The 19836-nt window shown below is 41.8% G+C and overlaps 1 protein-coding gene across 6 annotated transcripts in view; it reads right to left on the bottom strand.

Moving 5' to 3' along the window:
• The window catches only part of POPDC1 (popeye domain cAMP effector 1), a 391499-nt gene that overhangs the window by 202979 nt on the left and 168684 nt on the right, over window positions 1-19836 (bottom strand). For 3 of the 6 annotated variants that reach the window (XM_086926712.1, XM_086926709.1, XM_086926713.1), the window contains exon 2: window positions 12423-12666. In XM_086926712.1, coding sequence (XP_086782838.1) covers window positions 12423-12654 — 232 coding nt within the window. In that variant the 5' untranslated portion in view covers window positions 12655-12666. Of the gene's footprint in view, window positions 1-12422; window positions 12786-13341; window positions 13439-19836 lie in introns of all 6 variants that reach the window. The other 3 variants (XM_086926708.1, XM_086926711.1, XM_086926710.1) reach the window with 2 other exon arrangements.

Below are 19836 nucleotides of genomic sequence, written 5' to 3'. Positions count from 1 at the left end.
AAGCGGTCCAGACATACATCTATTATTCAATTTGTATCCTCCCCAATAGGCATTGGCCCTCAGGCATGTGTTGTCTATTTGACTGATACTGATGCAAAGACATCTGTCCGGTCTTCATCAGGTTACATCAGGAAAATAAGGGCCACTCTACTCACACTGAACCAGGGTATACAGTACCTCAAGAAAACAATGGTCCTTGTGGGCAGTGTATGGATAATTAAAAAAGACAGAGCATAATAGCATTCAATTAATGGAAATAGGATGTTTATGAAAAGCTTACTCCAGAAGCCAGATACTGTTGTTACAAAATAATCTTGTATTAATATAAGTGAGATATCAACAGTGCTCTGTGTCCCAAGTGACTTAACAGAAACTACAAACAACTGGTGACCAATTATGATAACAAACAAGGTTTCTTAGCACATGAAAACAACCTTGTAACAATGTCTATACAATTGCCTCTATATTCTTTTTTGATAAAGGGCCGGTAAAGGTTTGTTTCAAATTTAAGCTGACAACGTTTCGACCCCAGAATTAGAAATTAAGTGACACTTCATTTCAGAGAGCTGACAGCTCGTAACTGAGCTTACCATTACAGTAGGTAAGGTCCAGTGTGAGGCAGATTTTTGACAGCCCACGGAACACCAGATATCTCCCGATAATCTTCGGGCAGTGTAACTGCTTCGTAATACAGATCATGTGTCCTCTCTTTTCATATCCTGTGGCCATATTGATTTGTAGCTACTTCCTGATAAGCCAAATCACTCCTTTCCCCTCACTACTTCTCCATCCAACACTCCAACATACTGATATGCTGATCTATGTTGCACTCTTGTGCACTCTTGTGCAGATCTGAGAACACAGTTTCCTGAATCTGTTGTTCTTTCTCTTTAAGCTAAGTAAACTGTCTTACTAACCTCATGCTTCACTTCCTACACACACCACAGAAGATTGAGAAAACAGTATGCCACATGCTCTAGAATGAATGAACCCACTACCTAAGTATCTCCGCTGCAACTTCTCCCTTCCTTGCTTCAAATGGGACCTCAAACTACTTCAACACACTTACAAGCTGATCCACATTTCCAAAGATCCAACCCCCATCGACAGGATACATGCTGTGGTTGCCCAACTTGTTCAGGCTTTAAACTGTCACTAATGCTACTACTGTATTCTAGATTGTCTTATACTTTTTAACAGTTTTGACCCACACAAAGTCTCGCATGTAGTGTGACTGAACTTGCTCACATAAACTGTAAAGCGTTCTGATACCTTTGGGTCTAGCAGGCGCTACATAAAACTCATAATAAATACATATAAAAAAATGGAAGAGGTTATGGTCTGACAAATTTACATAAGGAGTGATGTGAGATGCCTCTAATATGTGTATGGAGGGAAATGCGTAGCTTAGGTGTCAGATGTGAGAAAGAGTGACTGCCCACAAGGGCCCGAAGAAATGCAGGATGATAAGGAGATCTGCTGATGAGGATTTGAGATTATGAGGGAGAATTTTTCATTGCAGTCAAGTGCACAAGAAGTGCTAACTGGTGTTGGAAAGGGCCTTATAGTAGATGCCGAGAGCTCTGAAGTTAATACGTGTTTGCACCATTGAAACCAACCACAAAGGTTTGTAATATTTTCCTTTCTAGGAATGTCTAGGACTAGATGGGCTGTCACATTTTGCACCACTTCTAGTTCATGTATCAAGTTTTGGCGGAGTCTTAAATACCTATGATGTGATGGAAATGTCCCTTGCATGGTAAATTAGGGTGTATCCATGTCCTGAGTGTTCAATTGCGTCCAACTTTATGTGAAACTGGTATCCTGACTTTTCGTTTGTTCCTAGCACCACACTAATCTAGTGGCTGAGCAAAGGTCTAGACCTGTACCTGCTAATGCGAAGTCCAGAATCTGTTCAATGCCCTTGATGGATGTACCAAGCGTCCCTGTCCCTGATCTGATTTTTGTAAATCATTAGTGTGACCAGGAAGGATGTGTGTAACTTATATATATATTAGCACTGTGTGTGTGGTATGAATCTAAGTACTCTGACCAGAGGGATTTATTTTGGATGCCCCTGATTTAGCTTGGCACAAGATGGAGAATGAGGAAATTTTCCCCAGACAGTGGAAGTGTATTGTCAGCATTCCTGTGACTGGAGGTTGGAGATCCAGACACTGAAGTGAAGGAGAATGGAGACAGGGCTTTCCGAAGAAATTCAGGACCTTGTTAACAAAGGGCTGCTGAGTAGTGCTTCCTGAGCACTGCTATTTACGGCCAGGGTGAGGGATGGGACTGCAGTTGTTCAAGGTGAGGAAGTATCTAGTTAGAGCCTATCCCTTTCTCTCTCTCTCTGATTGACACTTCAGAGAGGCTGGTGGCAGCCATGTAAAGAGATCTTACAATTCATTGTTCCCATGTTTTGGATATGCCTGCTTGGAGCCAGTCCCATTGCTACATGCTGTGACAGCCATATTCTTGCACAAAGGATGTGTCGGGGGAACAGCCAGAAAATTACATCAGAAAGAGAGCAAAACTAACTAGTTCTGAAGCCTTAGGCAGTGGATCCATACTCCCAGTCCGGGGAACACCTATAAAAGTGGGGTCCAAACCACCACACTTCTAAAAAAATCCAAAAATCAAGTGTTGATGAGATATGGACCATATCTAATTGCTTATAGTAGGGAAGTGGGAGACAGGGAATGGTTTTTCATTTTTCCTTGAGTCTTGAAAATAAAAAATCACGTGGAAGTAAGATTGGTTAACGGTGAGTGAAGTCAACTGATAAAAGAAGATAATGGCCAAGTTGCATGCCTCAATCACTAAAGTTTGTGTGGTACCCAGAGAGTTGGGCCACCAGAGATTAAACAAAAGGGATGTAGACTTCCTGAAAATGATAACCGGGTTGAGTTTAAGCCGACTAAGCCCCATCCATGTGGACAATTAAAAAAATCTGAGTTTTAAATGAACTTGGATGGATGAAGAAAATGTTTTGCAGGACCCAAAAAACAACTGGGTGTCAGAAGCATAACAGTAACTTTAGAAGTCAAATCCATAAGGCAGGGACAGATAAAGATTATAAAAAGTGGGCATGAGTACAAAACCCTGCGAGACTCTACCTAGAAGCAATAAAGTTTGCATCAACCAACACATTCTGTTCCGTAATTCGGACTGAAACAAGAGTACACTGAGTGCAAAATCAGGATGCCCTCCAAATATGGGGAGAGCTCGCAATTGACTTCAGCAGACGCAAGGTGGGATAGTCTAAGCAATTAAAAGAAAGGTTACAAATATTTGCAATAACGAGTAAGTACCTTACATTGTTTGCAGCTCTTCTTAAACATGGAGCCTCGTGTTTATTAGCTGTTATTTCAAGATTCACAAGACGGAACAGAAATATTGTAGCACGAAATATTCTTCAATATAATGTAATTTATAACAAATTCATTAATTGTATTTGATTCTTTAGATCAGGATTGCATAGTCTCTAAAATGGCATTACATTTATATAAAAGTTGAAGTGGAAAGATAAACCAAGCCAATTTTCTGGATTTACGAATAATAACTTGAGCTAATGAAAATAAAGCAGCTGTAAAAATGTTACATTATGAATTAGAGTAATTCCTTGAATGTGCTCGTGTGGGAATTATCACTTCTCATTAAGTAAAAGGGGAGGAGAGTGCTCTATGATCTTATTGAATCATGGATGTATTTTTTAATGGTGGTTATGTAGTCTTTAATTTAAGTTGCTCACTTTGGCAACCCGACTCGTCGTTTTAAATCCTGGCTTCGATATTTTATCAACAATCTGCAATTCTATGCAAATAATGTGTGCCTTAAGTTATAAATACATACAGAGTAAAAATTTAAATTGAGCTGTGAAAAGAAAGCAGCAACAAAATTAGAAAATAGAGCATTTACCTGCCATTGCCTCCAGTGGAAAATGTTGCTATCCCTTAAGTCTAAGAGGAGGGTGCTCTAAGATCGTGCTCAAGCACAGATTTGTTTTTCTTTTAATGGCGATTACATAGATTTAAATTAAGTTCCTGACTTTGGTCCCCTACGACGTTGTGTGACATTCTGGCTATGACATACAACAACCTGTAATTCTAGGCAAATCATTTTGTGCCTTAAATTATAAATACATGCAGAGTAAAAAATCTAAATTGAGCAGTGTAATGTACTGCAGCGCTTAATTTGTAAAAAGAAATAAGTGCCAGGGCCCTCAACAGGAGGCCACCACAACTTGCATTACCCATTCCCCCAGCTAATGCTGCTAATGATTGTACCAACACAACTACAAAGCCTCACACTCCCGCAAGTGTGACAATTCATACTATTCCAGGCCCCCAAAGCTAAAAGAATGGTTTGGGCAGCAGGTATTAGCCATTGTTAGTATATATTGAATTAATATACAACCATACCTGCCAACTTGAAGAACAGTCTCACTATGTGAGAAGGGGGCGGGGCCTCGTGCCCAGAAGTACCTTCTAAGCACTTTGAACCCGACCCCACCCACAAGCCACCCCTGGCAAATAATAAAAAGCTTGTTGAGGCTGGTGTTGAAGTCCTGTGGTGTTTTCACACCCCAAAATGGCCCTCAGCAGTTCAAAGCCTAGGAAAATGAGCTGGAAAACCACTATTTACAGTGGTTTTCAGTTAGTTTTTCCTGCCACCGTGTGATGTTGGCTTCTCGTCGGGAGACCATGTGATGGGAGCTGATATTGTGTGTCACACTGTGGCACCGTGTGAGTTTGCAGGTATGTACAACTATTATTGCGCTCATCTGTAAATTAGACAGACAGCGCCACCATGTGCTTGCTGTCAGCTCCGCTCTGCGCTACGTTTTATGCTCCCCATCATCTCTTGCGTGTTGCCCTTTTTTAGCCTTGTAAGCTTCTACTGTTGTTTATTCCTAACCTGCAAGCAGCACTTTCTTATGATTTTATGATCTAAGGATCTTACCTGTTTTAAACGCTTGTGCTTCCATATTGAATCTGGTTTGTGTGGGGGGTGCTGGGAAGTGGGGAAAAGTGCTACGCAAACAAATGATGGACGGAATGCTGAATAAATCATACATTCACCCCAGTCAAGAGATCTGGGTTAAATTCATCCTTCTTTTGCTCGCCATGCCACCACAGTTTAGACCCAGCCATATGCAAATCAGTCTTGACCCTGTGCCTCATGGGAACAGTCCAGACCAAGCTGCCAAGCCAGGTCCTCCCTGGACCGGAAACAAGCATCCTGGGACCAGTTTTTGGGTATTACCCCTCATCAGCCAGGCCAACTTGAATCCATTGACATATTGAGTAAGGGACCCACGTCTGGGCATATCCATCCCACTTAGGGTGAAAAGTGCTACACAAACAAATGATGGACAGAATGCTGAATAAATCATAGATTCACCCTGGTCAAGAGATCTGGATTAAATCCATCATTCTTTTGCTCACGTCACCCCAGTATGGGCCCAGCCATATGCAAATCAGTCTTGACCCTGTGCCTCATGCAAACAGTCCAGACCGAACTGCCAAGCCAGGTCCTCGCTGGACCGGAAACAAGCATCCTGGGACCGGTTTCTGGGTATTACCCTTCATCAGCCAGGCTAGCTTGAATCCAGGGGCATAGTGAGCAAGGGACCCACGTATGGGCATACCCATCCTGCTTAGGGTGAAAAGTGCTACACAAACAAATGATGGACTGAATAAATCATACATTCACCCCCAGTCAAGAGATCTGGGTTAAATCCATTGTTCTTTTACTCACCATGCCACCCCAGTTTAGACCCAGCCATATGCAAATCAGTCTTAACCCTGTGCCTCATGCAAACAGTCTAGACCGAACTGCCAAGCCAGGTCCTCTTTGGACCGGAAACAAGCATCCTGGGACCGGTTTCTGGGCATTACCCTTCATCAGACAGGCTAGCGTGAATTGAGTGGCATTGTGAGCAAGGATCCCACGTCTGTCCATACCCATCCCACTTAGGGTGAAAAGTGCAATGCATACAAATGATGGACGGAATGCTGAATAAATCATACATTCACCCCCCGTCAAGAGATCTGGTTTAAATCCATCGTTCTTTTGCTCACCATGCCACCCCAAATGCAAATCAGTCTTGACCCTGTGCCTCATGGGAACAGTCCAGACCGAACTGCCATGCCAGGTCCACCTTGGACTGGAAACAGGAAAGTCACTGTTTCCGGGAGTGCCGGCTAGAGCCGCCATCTTGGGGCTGGCGTGCTCTAGTTGATGACTTAGCCACAATGTGAAAGGCACCCGCGGCATGGTCGCGCAGCAGGCGCGCCTAAGGCAAGCCCGTTTGCTCCCGTCAGCGTCAGCCACGCTGTCCATTCCAGGTGCACTAAGAGGCCGCCTTTATTTAGCTACTGTAGCGCTGAACTCCTTCAACCTGCCCCTAATAAGAGCTTCTGAGATAGTAACTGGGACCTTGTTGAGGTAGGTGCCAGGAGCTGCAGCTTATGTTCTTTTAGGTTGGCTTCGAGTTATACTCCATCACTGTCTCCTAGAGGGCAGTCTCAAGGCAATCTGTGGTCCTACACGCTGAAAGCGGCTTTGATTAACGCCAGCTCTGAACCTAAGTATCGGCAGAATATCTTTGACCTACTCACTGATAAACCTCTTGATCTCCTATTTATCACTGAAACATGGTTATCAAGTGATTCTAGTCCGGTGATTGAGATGGCCATCTAGGATGGATTTAAATTCATAAGGCTCAATCGCCAGAGAGATCAGGGTGGTTGTTTAGCTGATGTGCTAAGGGATGATTGGGATTATCAATGGAATGTTTTAATGCGTTTGCAGATGCAGAGGCTCTCGGCTTCTGCATCAAAACCTCCACCCATTATTCTGTTATTGGAGTCCTGATCTATTGACCTACCGGCACGGCTGGCTCATTCTTTGCAGCCCTGGATACTGCGATTACTCCACTGGTGCTGCAATTGTTTATTATTGGTGATTTTAACCTTCATGTTAACAATAGTGACTCTGGGGAGGCTTTCAAACATCTCGACTCCTTATACCAAGTACACCTTAAGCAATGGGCTACTCATCCTACTCACGAAGGTGGGCATATACTGGATCTGGTTTGCTCTAATTGGCATATTTTTACCTAACAACCCCCTCCCTGTGATTTGGTCAGACCATTCTCTCATTAAATTCTCATGGTGCATCCTGCATAATCCATCTCATGGCAGTCAGGACTTTAGCTCTCAGGGAAGAGCTCTTAATAGGATTCATTCTGGGGAATTTAAAGTGGGACTGGCCAGGTCCATCCGAGTGCTCTTGGGTAATATTGAGGAGGCCCAAGGCAGCTACCACTCCTGGCTCAATGGTGCGTCGATAAATTGGCCTGCCTTTTTCGTGTGAAAGGAGGTAGGAAATCTCTGTCCAAGCCTTGGTTTTCCTGCCACCTAAGGCTACTTAGACAAAAATGTAAGCAGCTTGAACATAAATGGAGACATAAGTATAGTCCATCTGACAAAGAGAATTTTAAAAAGGCTGAAAAGTTGTACTATGCTGCCATCTCTAAAGAAAAAAGTCAATACTATGAGGAGTGTATCCCCTGGTCGGCCAACAAAGCCAGAGAAATGTTTTCCATTGTAAAAGACTTCAACTTCCCCAAGGCCGAGTGTCGAGCCATATCGGCTGCACAAGATTGGTGTGAGGTACTGGCTGACAACTTTACGGATAAGATCCGACTAATACAAGCTAACTTCAACACCACTAATATTCAGAAGGCAGTGGTTGCCCTCTCTAGCTCTAAGGAACCAATACCGCAATATAAATTTGAAACCATTGAGGCCTTTTCTTTACAGGACTCTCTAATGTCTCTTAAGTCTCTTAAATCAGGCTCTCCTAAGGATCCATGCCCACCCAAGCTGCTTGCTGAGGCAGCTGAAATCATCAACCCTGATGTCAATACACTTCTTAATTTGTCTCAATCCTCTGGCAAGGTTCCTGTAGCCTGGAAGCAGGCCATGATCATTCCTCTTACCAAGAAACAGTCTTTAGACCCCCTCCCTACCCTCCAACTTTCGCCCTATCTCTCTTCTTCCGGCTGTGTCCAAAATTCTTGAAAAACAGGTCAGTATTTAACTGTCTGGCTTTGCTGAGAGATTTAAACTTCTCCACCCTGCTCAATCTGGATTCCGAGCACGGCATAGCACAGAGTCAGCACTGGTCGAAATATCATAAGCTATTCTGGAGTCCTATGATGTGGGTGGCAGGACTGCCCTGGTGTTGTTGGACCTCTCTGCGGCATTCGATAATGTTCCCCATGCTCTGCTACTGGCCCGTCTTCGGACTCTCAGCATAGATGGTCTAGCTTGGAGGTGGTGTGAATCATATTTGGGGGATAGATTCCAGCAAGTCTGGATCCTTCCTTTTGCAGCCTCTCCCCAAGCCTTGAATCCGGTGGTTCCTCAGGGCTCTATATTCAGCTCTCTTTTATTTAACATATATATGTCTCCACTTATTTAGTTAGCCGAAGATCTTGGGGATAAAGTGATCTTGCATGCTGAAGACACTCAACTGTTGTTTTCCTGGGACAAGTACAGCGGGACCTATGGCTCCCATGCTAAAACCTGTCTCGCTGCTGTTTTTCATTGGTTGGCTGAAACACAAATTGAATACAATGCAGACAAAACAGAGATTCTCCTCTTGGGGAACTGCTCCCTGCAACTCTGGCGCTCCTTCTGGCCAGATGAGTTCCCTCTATCTTCCCCTCATGACGGTCCGGTAAAAATCCTGGGCATTTGGTTTGATGATAAACTTTCTTTTGGTCCGCAGATCAAAAGGTTATCGGGCTCTTGTTTCAGCATTCTGAAATCTCTCAAAAAGTTGCTCCCAGTGCTCCACATCTATGCTAGAAAAACAATTATCCAAGCTCTGATAACCTTCCGCATAGATTATGCCAACGCTCTCTATGTCGGGTTGCCCACCCACCTACTTAAGAAACTGCAGGTGATCCAGAATGCTATGGCCAGACTTTTGCTCAACCTTCCCAAGCGAGCGAATGTCAGTTCTCAACTTCACGATTTGCACTAGCTTTCAGTGGTTATGAGGGTGAAGTTCAAGGCTCTTGTGACAGTGCACTCTGCATTATATGGCCATGGCCTACCTTACCTTCAATCCAAATTTGGTGTCTATTCCCCTCCCAGCAGCTCGCTCCTCTAACAAACTTCTGGCGATTGTCCCAAGGGCCCACAAACATAAATCCGGTGGCAGATCTCTGGTCCATCTAGGGCTAGTGCCTGAAATCAGCTTCTGGTACAGCTTTGTGCTGTCAGCACCACAAGTATTCTCAGAAAGAAACTGAAGACATTCCTCTTCAGATAATTCTCGGCAGAATCTGCCAGTCTACCTCTTAGGCACGCGCCGGGACACTCCTCGGAGTAGCCGTCTGCGGTATAAATGCCATTAACATAACATAACCTGGCAGAATGTCATAAGCGCTGATTTTGACAATTGAGTACAGATGCTGATAACTATCACATTTACCATCGCTCTCTTTCTCGCTCTCTCTCTCTCTCACTGAATATGAGTCACAAATGTATTTACATAGCCTCGTTGAAGTTAGCTGCATATATATTTCCTTTAACAACTGTAAATTCGCATTTTTTACTTACAAAATGGGAATTAATGCTCATTCATTTCCTGAACAAGGTTCAGATCAGCTAAAATCTTCAAATCCTAAACATAAAAACACTTACTACATTCATGTTATGAACATAATTTATACTGTGACAGGCAGTACCAAGTCAATACAGGTAAACACACAAGCAAGAAATATGTTTAGAGCTGGCAGCTATGTTGGATCACAATACTCAGAGAAAGATTAAAAAAAACTCTAGACGTATTGAGTTCTTGGTGCCGTGAAACTACTACATCACACACAGGAATCTACTAGGCATATTTGCTGATCCTCCAATATGTCAGGAATTGGCCAACTACAGAGGCAACTCTACTTGTTATGTGAAAAATCAAGTGCAACCCACAGCTAAATTTATACATTAGAGATGCAAACCAGGATATCCATTGGGAGAGGTGAGCCACAGCTGAGTCAGGGTTCTAGCTTGGCTTTGTGTGCTGAAGCACAAACAGAGCAATCAAATGATTCATACATTATGTCAAATATGATTTTTTTCAGATAAAAAAATCGGATATTTTGTTTTATTTTAGTATATTAGATTATATCACTCAATTGGCATCTGTTAAAAGTCATAGTTTTTAAACATAACATTTACTCCACCTCCAATGACCTAACAGCACTGCCATGAGTGACTCAAGAGAAGTCAATTTGTCATGTGTTCTGCATATATGGCCAATATTGTTGTTGTATGTGGGGCACCGTTATGGTTTACTAAACCATATGTGGGTGAAGTTTTTATATAGCACAAGTCCTGAAATTCATTTCCTTAAGTCGGCTTCAGGGTTGACACTTAATTAAAAAAGAGGCACCGTGAAATAAAGTGATTTACCTAGGATCACACAATTTGTCCATGTGGGGAAGTTGGGATAGAATTCCAGGTTTTCGGTTACCACACTGTGCAATTCAGTCACTGAATGAATATCTCCTTCTCTCTCCCTTTTTCCACCAAAAGAAAGTATTTTGGATTCAATTATTCCATGACCTAAAATAGTACACTAGATGCAATAAATGCAAGCATCACCTGTTAATTCAATTTGATGCGACATAGCTCTAAAATGACAAAATGTCTTTCTTGAAAAACGAACAAAGATAAGCCTAAGGAAAATCAGGTAGAAGAATGATGGTAACTACTTTGATTCACACAACAGAGGCCTTTGACTTCCCGTTGGTCTTTAGTGATACATATGTGAATTGCAGCTCTGTTCAGCAGCAAACACAGACAACAGAAAAACATATTTTTAGAATTTCTGTGCTTGGCAACAATGTGCCCAGTGGGGTTCGTCTTTTAAAACTGTAAAAGGGTCATAACAATGTTGTGCCGTGGATATCTGCCTTGCTCGGCTCCATTTTGGCTCACCAGTCACTATGAGCTAAGGGCCAATCAGAACTGACTTGACTTGCACAGCTCTCAAAAAATAGCATGGGTGCTTGTGTCTAATATCTGTGTACAATGCAAATAAGGACACACACAGTATGTATCAATCGAGGGTCAGTGACAGTGAATTTAAAAAAGTGTCAGATGGGCACATCAACACGCGCATGCATGGAAAAGGCAACAAGGATTTTATGCAAACCAAAAGCTTTACCAGTTCACCAGTGTAGTCGTTGCCAAACAAATAATGCAAGAATATCTACCAAAAAATGTGACACAACATCAACATGCAAACAATAGCTACTGCGGAAGATATCCTGGTCTACAGCTGACTTAATGATGCTGAGAAACAGACGTTACCACAACCCACGCTAGTGCACGACTCTCAAGGATATGGATTCTGAATGAGAAAGTACACCAATCGTGTGGATGAGAGTAGTCATTCTCAGACTACAGTTTAACTAGATCGAGCACACGTCTTCCAGTCCCAGCTCTAGCTCCACACGTGCATTACTAGTGGCAATCAAACTAACTACTCTTGAAGCCAGGACCACTCTCATTCTCGGGCACCCTTTCGAAGCACACGAGCTTCTTTGCACCTAGTTAGACTCAACCTGGTGCCCAAAGCATCAGAGATGGGCATCTAGCTGAATCACAGAACAACGCAATCTTTAGGAAAATAAATTATAAATAATCAACTTTAGCTATGAAATGAGATTGTATTACTATACGTTGAATTAGAAGACCCAAACATACCAGGAGAAAAAATAATATGTATGGGGTTCTGTGGTACATTCTGGATCACCCGTCATGTAATGTGCAAGACGTTACCTGCACACCCACTAAGCTGGTCTGTTGCTTTTACTTTCCTCAAAACTTGTATACACATCTAATTCTAGTATGTGTGGAAAAATAAAATATCTGGAAATGCAGCATTAAATATTTTCAAGATGTAGTCTCAACTGATTTGAAATGAAATTAAGTTGAATGATTTGAGGTTCGATACATTTTAAGTTGAATGCAGGAATCAATATTCCGTTGAGGGCATTTTACAACATTAATGAATATTACACGTGTCAGTGTGCTGGAAAGGGCGTCACAACGAGGCATAATTGTAGACCGCCCCCTTCATTTCAAGTTACTGTGTTTTTTATCTGTGCTGAATCCACAAGAGAACATTATTCATGTCTACTGGCAGAATGAAAATATCTGCACAGTTGAAGCACACAATGACACCAAAGGGTACAATTACACTATCAACTCACATTTACTGTGTACACTTTCAAGTGCAAAAGCTTTACACACACAAATACAAAAGACATCAAGAAACAAATATACCAAGTAATGAAGACTAATGTTTGCAGTATGCCTTGAGTGTCTTACCTAAACACAGCAAGCCCCGAAGGAAAATCATATGAAAGTTCAGAGTTGTTGGTATAACTAGCCCAGCAGCAAAGCACATGTTGGCCAAATGGAAGACCAGATGGTGGATCTCTCTCCAGTTTTCACAGACTATTTCGCTCTCATTGTGAGGTGCATGGGTGGCGTTTCCTAATGTAGGCAGCAGGTCCACTGGCAGCATTGTGACCAATCCACGTCCCGTGTAGTTATTCATCTTGAAATTGTGCTGCAAATATAAGACCAACACAGAAGAAGCCGGATGAGATGGAAAGAGACGAAAGCATGCAAAAATGTGATTTTCACTAAATGACACTAGAATTCCATTCTGTTTCTTAGATTTGGTGACTGAAAAAAAGGATCAAATCTAGCTGAATCAAGTAACTGCAGGCAAGATTGAACGAAAATCTGGATCTAGAGGAACATGCAGTGTGATGATTTGGTCAACATATCTCCCCCGGAATCTTTTTATTTGAAAACCCACTTTAATATTGTGCCTCTTATCATTAGACTTACAAAATCCCACAGCTTGCCTTAAAACCCATTGCATTGCATTAAAGTCTTTATACATGTGTACCACAGTGAATAGACAAATGCCATGGCGTAATGACAATATACTGTGGTGTAATATAGCTTTATACAGTGTAAAAGGGTACATTTACAAGTCAGATTTATGCATCTGCAAAGCAAATGCGTTATATAAAGATTGCATAAAAAAATAAAGGAGTTCAAATGAAAAAACATAGAGCCAAAGAGGAATGAGCAGAGGCTTATAGATCCCAAAACCTCTTGCAAGCCACTAATATTGAGTGCCTAAAGATTAGGAAAAGCTGAAAACAGGTAGTATGCTTCAATACACGCAAAGTTAAAATCAAGAAATGATAAAAGTGCTATAAAGTTGTGCCAAAGAGATGTTTGTAGTAAGTGATGACGCTGAGATTCCGACCTAGATTTTCACATTACCACTCCGAGGAATCCCCAGGTCGACGGGTCTCTTTAGTCTGCATGGAAGTGTGAAGGAAGTTCTTTAAATTCAATATACTTTGACAGATTCCCAAATCAATACATTTTACTCTGAAGGACCACTGACTCCAAAAGAAAGTTTAAGAATTTATTACAAAGCCAAAAATGACTGGACATACAAGCACCTCAGCAAGAGGTTCAAGAAATAAACTGGCACTAATACAAACATAATCCTATGCAAGAGTTTTAGACAACTCAAAATAAAAAGCAGAGTTAATTAGAAGCATTAGACATGCAATCACCGTGCCTACTGGAAAACTGGACTGCATCTGTTCCGGTGAAAAAGAAAAGATTAGTCTATCCCTACACTAATTCTGAAGTGACATCCCTGCTTAACATACCTCCCAGGTAAGACAAAAAGGTGTCAGCTGTGAAGGCTCCCTAAGAAGCGCATTCACTTTCCAGGTAAGTAGCCTAACCTACCGAGCTCGTTCTAAAATGCTCCTTAATTTCTCCTGCCTTGTCCAAACTAAGACCCATGTCTAACTGCACATCCAATTGGACTGCCTTAGACAGGACCTCGTCTAAACTCAACTGGCCCTAACCCTAGCTTCACTAAGACCGAACTAACTCTCCCCCCTCGGGGCACTTTCGCTAATACAAAATCCCCAAAACAATGAGTACGCCCATGACACTCCTCCTTCAGTAGGTACAGCCCATCGTACTTTTCCAGTGTCGAACCTTCTTCTTCCAAAAACCGTTGCTGTGTCCTTGGATCCCAGGCACCTTCTCCGCCAAATGTTGCAAACGCACCTGCCAGCACATTCCGTTCTTCTTTACTCCTACCAATCTAACTTCTAAACAATGGTTTATTCCACCTGAAGAGCTACATGGCCTTGCACCTGCAAAAGAAATGCATGAGAACGATCCTTCTGAACGCCCTAAGTTACAATTCGAAATTCAACAGCAAACGCAAGCTTTTCTCAAAGTGCATTTCCCATCCCAATATTTCTAGTCATGCTAAGAAAACCACAGTTAGGCCTTTGCTAACGTTTCTTCTCTCTGGCCTTTACTTTGAATGCATTACTAATACAACCTCATAAACATTTCATTAGTGTATCCTAACGTTACCCTCTATGTTAACAGACATTATCCTCACATTAAAACATTAAATTTCTCACTAAGCAAATGTACACGTGCAACTTTAATATGGCACGTTTAATCTCGAAGCACATTACATACACAAAACAATTAATCCTAAATTACTTAAAGCATTTTCTCTCGATTTAGCACTACATTAATCAATAAATGATATGTGCATAATTCTATATGTTGCAACACTCTTGATTAGTCCTACATTTCTAAACCAAACATTAATAAGGTCCTCTAAATATGTGGGTGCTGACTACCGGCGGTTATGATGCACCCCTAAAATTTTCCATACAACATGGCGCTCTATAAGCCCCCCTTTGATGACCTGTGTTATCACACAATACATCACCGTTAGGGAAAGAATCGACTTAAACAGAACTTGTTGCCATTCTACCTATCCTGAGCAACTCCATGTTTTTCAAATTTTGATATTGACTGTCCTGCAGTCTCTCCATTCGTCTCTCTTGCATTCTCAAAGATCTTTCCAATCTGCCAGACTTATACCATTTATAAGCTCTGATCAAATCCCACAATCCAATCACACATGCCACAAACCATGATAAGAGGCTTCAACACGTAGCCAAGAAATCCCTTTCCAAGGTTTGCAAGCCAACTCCCCACTTTGCCAAATCTTTTTCCAACCTTTTCCCACACCGTTTCCTCAGTCAAATCCTCAATCTCATAGTGAATGGCAGTGATGTTGCTTATATATTTCTAGAGATCTTTACTGTTGTCTGGTATATAAGTACAACACTCTTGAACCTTCAAAAGTTTACAGACTCCTCTTTCTTTTGCTAGAAGGACATCTAAAGCAAGACGCATAGTATGCATAAATAACTATTATATTTTTTAAATAATGGTTAAAGACTAAAACATTCAACAAAGGCCACTTAATAATTTATAAGAAAATAATTATGTTCATAGCAGATACCTGGATCGAATTTAGGATTTTATTTATACATGAGAAACACACTTAGTACCATTGTGACACAGCCCATACCATCGAATGAGATAGAGGAAGTTAACAACATGGGGATTATACTTACCAATTACACATTTTTACCATGTACATGCCTTACAACCATGCCTTTACAATGACATTTTCAGGGTAAAGGCATGCGTGGTAAAGGCACATACAATGTCAAAATATTTGTTGCAAAAGCATGCGTGGTAATGATGCATGCTCAGTATAGACAGCCTGGTAAAGGTATGCATGGCAATTTTATGCGGTTGTATGACATTACCACAAATTCTTTTACCACGCACTTCGTCACATCGCAAATTTAACCACACATACCATTGTCACGCGTGTACATCCATTAACATTAAGAAAACACTTAGTGGAGAGGTGTGGTGCAGCGACCAGGGCAGCTGGCTTTGAAACACAGGGTTCTCGGTTCAATCCCCAGCTCCGGCGACAGCTCAGCTCAGCACCATGTGACTCTGAGTGATAGCTCACTTAATTTCCACGACGGCCCCCAGCACCTTGAGACCCATAAGGGTGAGTAGTTTGTGCTTTACAAATACAGATCTACATTTACATTACCATGCAAACAATAAGCACTCACACTTTCACCACACATACCGTTTCTGTGCTGTAAATATTTTGCTTTTGTTATAGAATGTAAAGTAAACTTACTTACCTGTATGAAGCATTCTCTGTTCTAATCATCCGTTGTGCTTCAAAGTGCTCTATTCTCTGTAAAAAGAGATGTTCAAGCCCCTACGTCCTCAAATATTTATTGAAAGTGAAAAAGGACTATTGACGTGAAACAGGACAAGACTCAAGAAATATCTGCACCTGCAGTTTATTTCAATTGTAAGGGGTAATTAAATCTTTACCGGCAGGCAATCTTTTTGTTTTTCATTGCTGTATATCACATCTTTCTAAATATGGTGTGAACTGGGGAACCGGTTGCGTAATCTGGTTAATGGAATTAAAAAGTTTACAGAGGTGCAAAATAAAAAAGAATATTGAAATATTAGGAATTTCTCCTAAAAACGCACCAAAACACATCCAAACAAAGCCAAGTCCTATATTGATGCAACAAACACATGCCCTGAGCCCTAAAACATAGGAACCTTCGCACACACCAACTCTAAGCTTTATAAACTTGCCACACATGGTGAAACACTGCCACCTACTGATCAATTGAGTGGGAAAGTCTTGTATTATTAACCCTTTGGGTGCTCATGACGGCTCCACGCCGTCATGAGTCATGGGCGGATTGTGCTCATGACAGCATGGAGCCGTCATGCTGCTGCCGCTCCGCCCACGCGGCACTAATTCCCCACCTGTGTAGGCAAATTAATGAGTGGGCGGGGTCATGGCGGCTCCACGCCTTCATGAGCACACGCCTGTGACTCATGACGGCGTGGAGCCGTCATAAGTACCGGAGCGCCACGCCCACCCCCTAGCTCCACCTGTGCCGCGGTGGAATTCGCTGCGCAGGGAAGGGGTTAAGTCTTGCTTGGTAACAGTCTCATTGAAGTAAAAAATGCATGGTAAATGCAATCCTTAGTAAAAACTTCAGAGTAAAGGCTGTTTCCCTTGCATGCCTGGTACCGTCATACAACCTAGCAATAGTTGGCCTACAGGATGCGTGTACTGGTAGGTTGGAGTAGCCTTTTTCTAGATGGTTTTCCTAGGTAAGAGAAGGATGGAATTACAGGTAATCTCGAAAGCTCAACAAGTGTCGGTCCCTATGTGACTGCAAAGGGCTGTCCCGGTTTTGCTGTCAACCATGGATAATCACTAAAGGGATTGGATATGATTATTCCCATGTTTAGGGTGGGGATAAAAAGTGCAGGGACTTTAATCAGCCTATGGTTTCCTTGGCTAGTTTGCTTTTGGGCCCAACGTTTTGGACTTCTTGTGTGGCCTAAAACTGGCTAAACAGACCCAAAACCTTACCATCTTCAGTGTAAAATGTTATTTCTCTTCATTCCTGGTTGCAGATTCTGGTAATGACCTATAGGAAACACTAAAGACACTCGCAGATGTAAAATAGTTTCTAGCATATTATGAGATAAATGTTGATCTATGACTTTCTTTTCCAGGAATATGATTTTTCCATTTGATTGTGATGTCATATTTTAACATCTAGAGTTTGAAATATGTTTCTGTGACATTTAATGGAGGGTAAAATTAATTGCTGGAGTACAGTCTTGCTGGACAATATGGCATCATATCTTTATTTTGCAACCACCTGAATGTTATGCACTTTCTGCAACCAATGGAATACTAGTATTGCTAGTAAACAGAACACATGTTGAATCCCAGCTTTACTGTGTGCTGTGCTTGGTGCTCATATTCGTTACATGACACTGGACAGTCAAGTTATATAGCTTTGTGATGTAGCAACGATCTTCGGAAGTTATAATAAACTTGACTGAAATGTACTCTTTAATGAAGTGATGTATGTGAATTAATGGGAAAACTAAAACAGAGAAACCACATTGTAAGAAATCACATCACAGAAAATCAATTTTAAGAAAAGTCAAATTTAAGGAAATGTAAATAAATCGAAAATTAAACTAAACATTTTAAAGGAAAGATAATTTGAAGTAAAAGTCCAGAATTTCATTCAACTTTGGGTGGAGTTTAGATCTAGGGAGGGGTTTATGGGGTAAGGGGTGAGTAATGTTATGGGGAGGTTAGGGTATGTAGGTGTCAGGAATCAGTGAGGTTCAGGCATAGAAATGGGTTTTTAGGGTTCAGGGGAGGGTGGAGTTTAGGGGTGGTGAAGAGTTTTTAGGTTTCAGGATTGGTTGGAGTTTAAGATGGTGAGGGGTTTTAAGGATTCTGGCATGAGTGGAGTGTAGATGTAGAAAAGTTTTTTAGGGTTCAGGGATGGATAGGGTTTAGGGGTAGTGAAGGATTTTTAGGAGTCATGGACAGGTGATGTATAAGGGTAGTGAGGGTTTTTTAGGTTTCAGAGATAGGTGGAGTTTGGGTGTGGTGAGGAGTTTTATAGGAGCAGAAAGGAATAGGTTTAGGAGTAGAAAGGCTTTTTTACAGTGGCAGCTGGTGATATTTAAAAGTGGTGTGGTGTAAAAGGCGGGTTTGACATTTATGTACCGAGCAAAGGGAGCAAGCTTTGGGTCTTCCTCCTGAGAAAAAACTGAAAAAGGATTGATAAATTGTGCATTTGAAAGCAAATGAATTTAGTGAGAAAGCACGTTTATTAATCAGTGGGAATGTATAGTCTTGAAATATTAAACACATTAAAAACTGCCCCATATCATACTGCATTAATATTTTCAACAGTTACTTTAATGTGCAAATTGTACAGAACAACAACTTCAGGGCTTTAAAGTGTGGGTTTCCCATACTCAACTTTGGAAGATAATCTACTGGCCGATATCACTACTAAACGCTGAGACTAAGATACTGGCCAGGCCACTCGCTACCCGTCTGTTAACAGTCATTTCCAACCTAGTACATCCCGAAGTCAGGCTTCATGCCAGCCAGAAATACATCTCTCAATCTTCGGAGACATCATGGAGTGCTTGAGCTGGCTGATACCATTCTAGAAGATATGGTGATGGTGTCAATTGACTCGGCCATGGTATTTGATACGATTAAATAGCCATATATGTTTATAGTATTGCGAAAACTCGGGTTCAGCCCTGGTTTCCTGAGTTGGATACGCCTCCTCTACGCCACCCCGCTTACTCGGATAGTAGTCAACAATAGAGTGTCCTCCCCATTTGAGTTGGAAAGTGGCACTAGTCAGGGCTGCCCCTCTCCCCTTTGCCCTTCTCCCTCATATTGGGACCGTTGGTGATGTGGATAAGGAAACATCCGGAAATCAAGGGGTTGAAATGGGCAACAGACTGAGAAGACCGCATATCGCGTTATGCCAATGACGTCTTATTATATCTAGCGTCGTCAGCAGCCTCTCTAAATCGAGTACTCCACATCTTTATAGTCTCTGGGGAATTTTCAGGATATACCATTAACTGGTCAGAGTCGGTCCTTTATGTTTTAAGCTTTAGATCCCCAACCCTACCCAGAGGTTTCACCACAGCAATCGCCCCTAAGGGCTTTAAATACCTGGTGATATATGTTTCCAGAGATCTGACACTCTCTTACAAACAAAATATCCATTCCCCGCTACAGCGCCTTAAAAGTGACGTCACACACTGGAAATCGCTCCCTTTGTCCCTGTTGGGAGAGCCGCTCTGTTCAAAATTATGTCTCTTCCCCGTTTCCTTTATGCTCTTCAAAATGCACCACTCCCAGTGAAACCAGATTATTTCAAATCAATTGACTCAGCCC

The sequence above is a fragment of the Lissotriton vulgaris genome, chromosome 6, assembly GCF_964263255.1.
Source record: "Lissotriton vulgaris chromosome 6, aLisVul1.2, whole genome shotgun sequence".
Taxonomy (NCBI): Eukaryota; Metazoa; Chordata; class Amphibia; order Caudata; family Salamandridae; genus Lissotriton; species Lissotriton vulgaris.
This window is presented reverse-complemented; position numbering and strand designations above follow the sequence as displayed.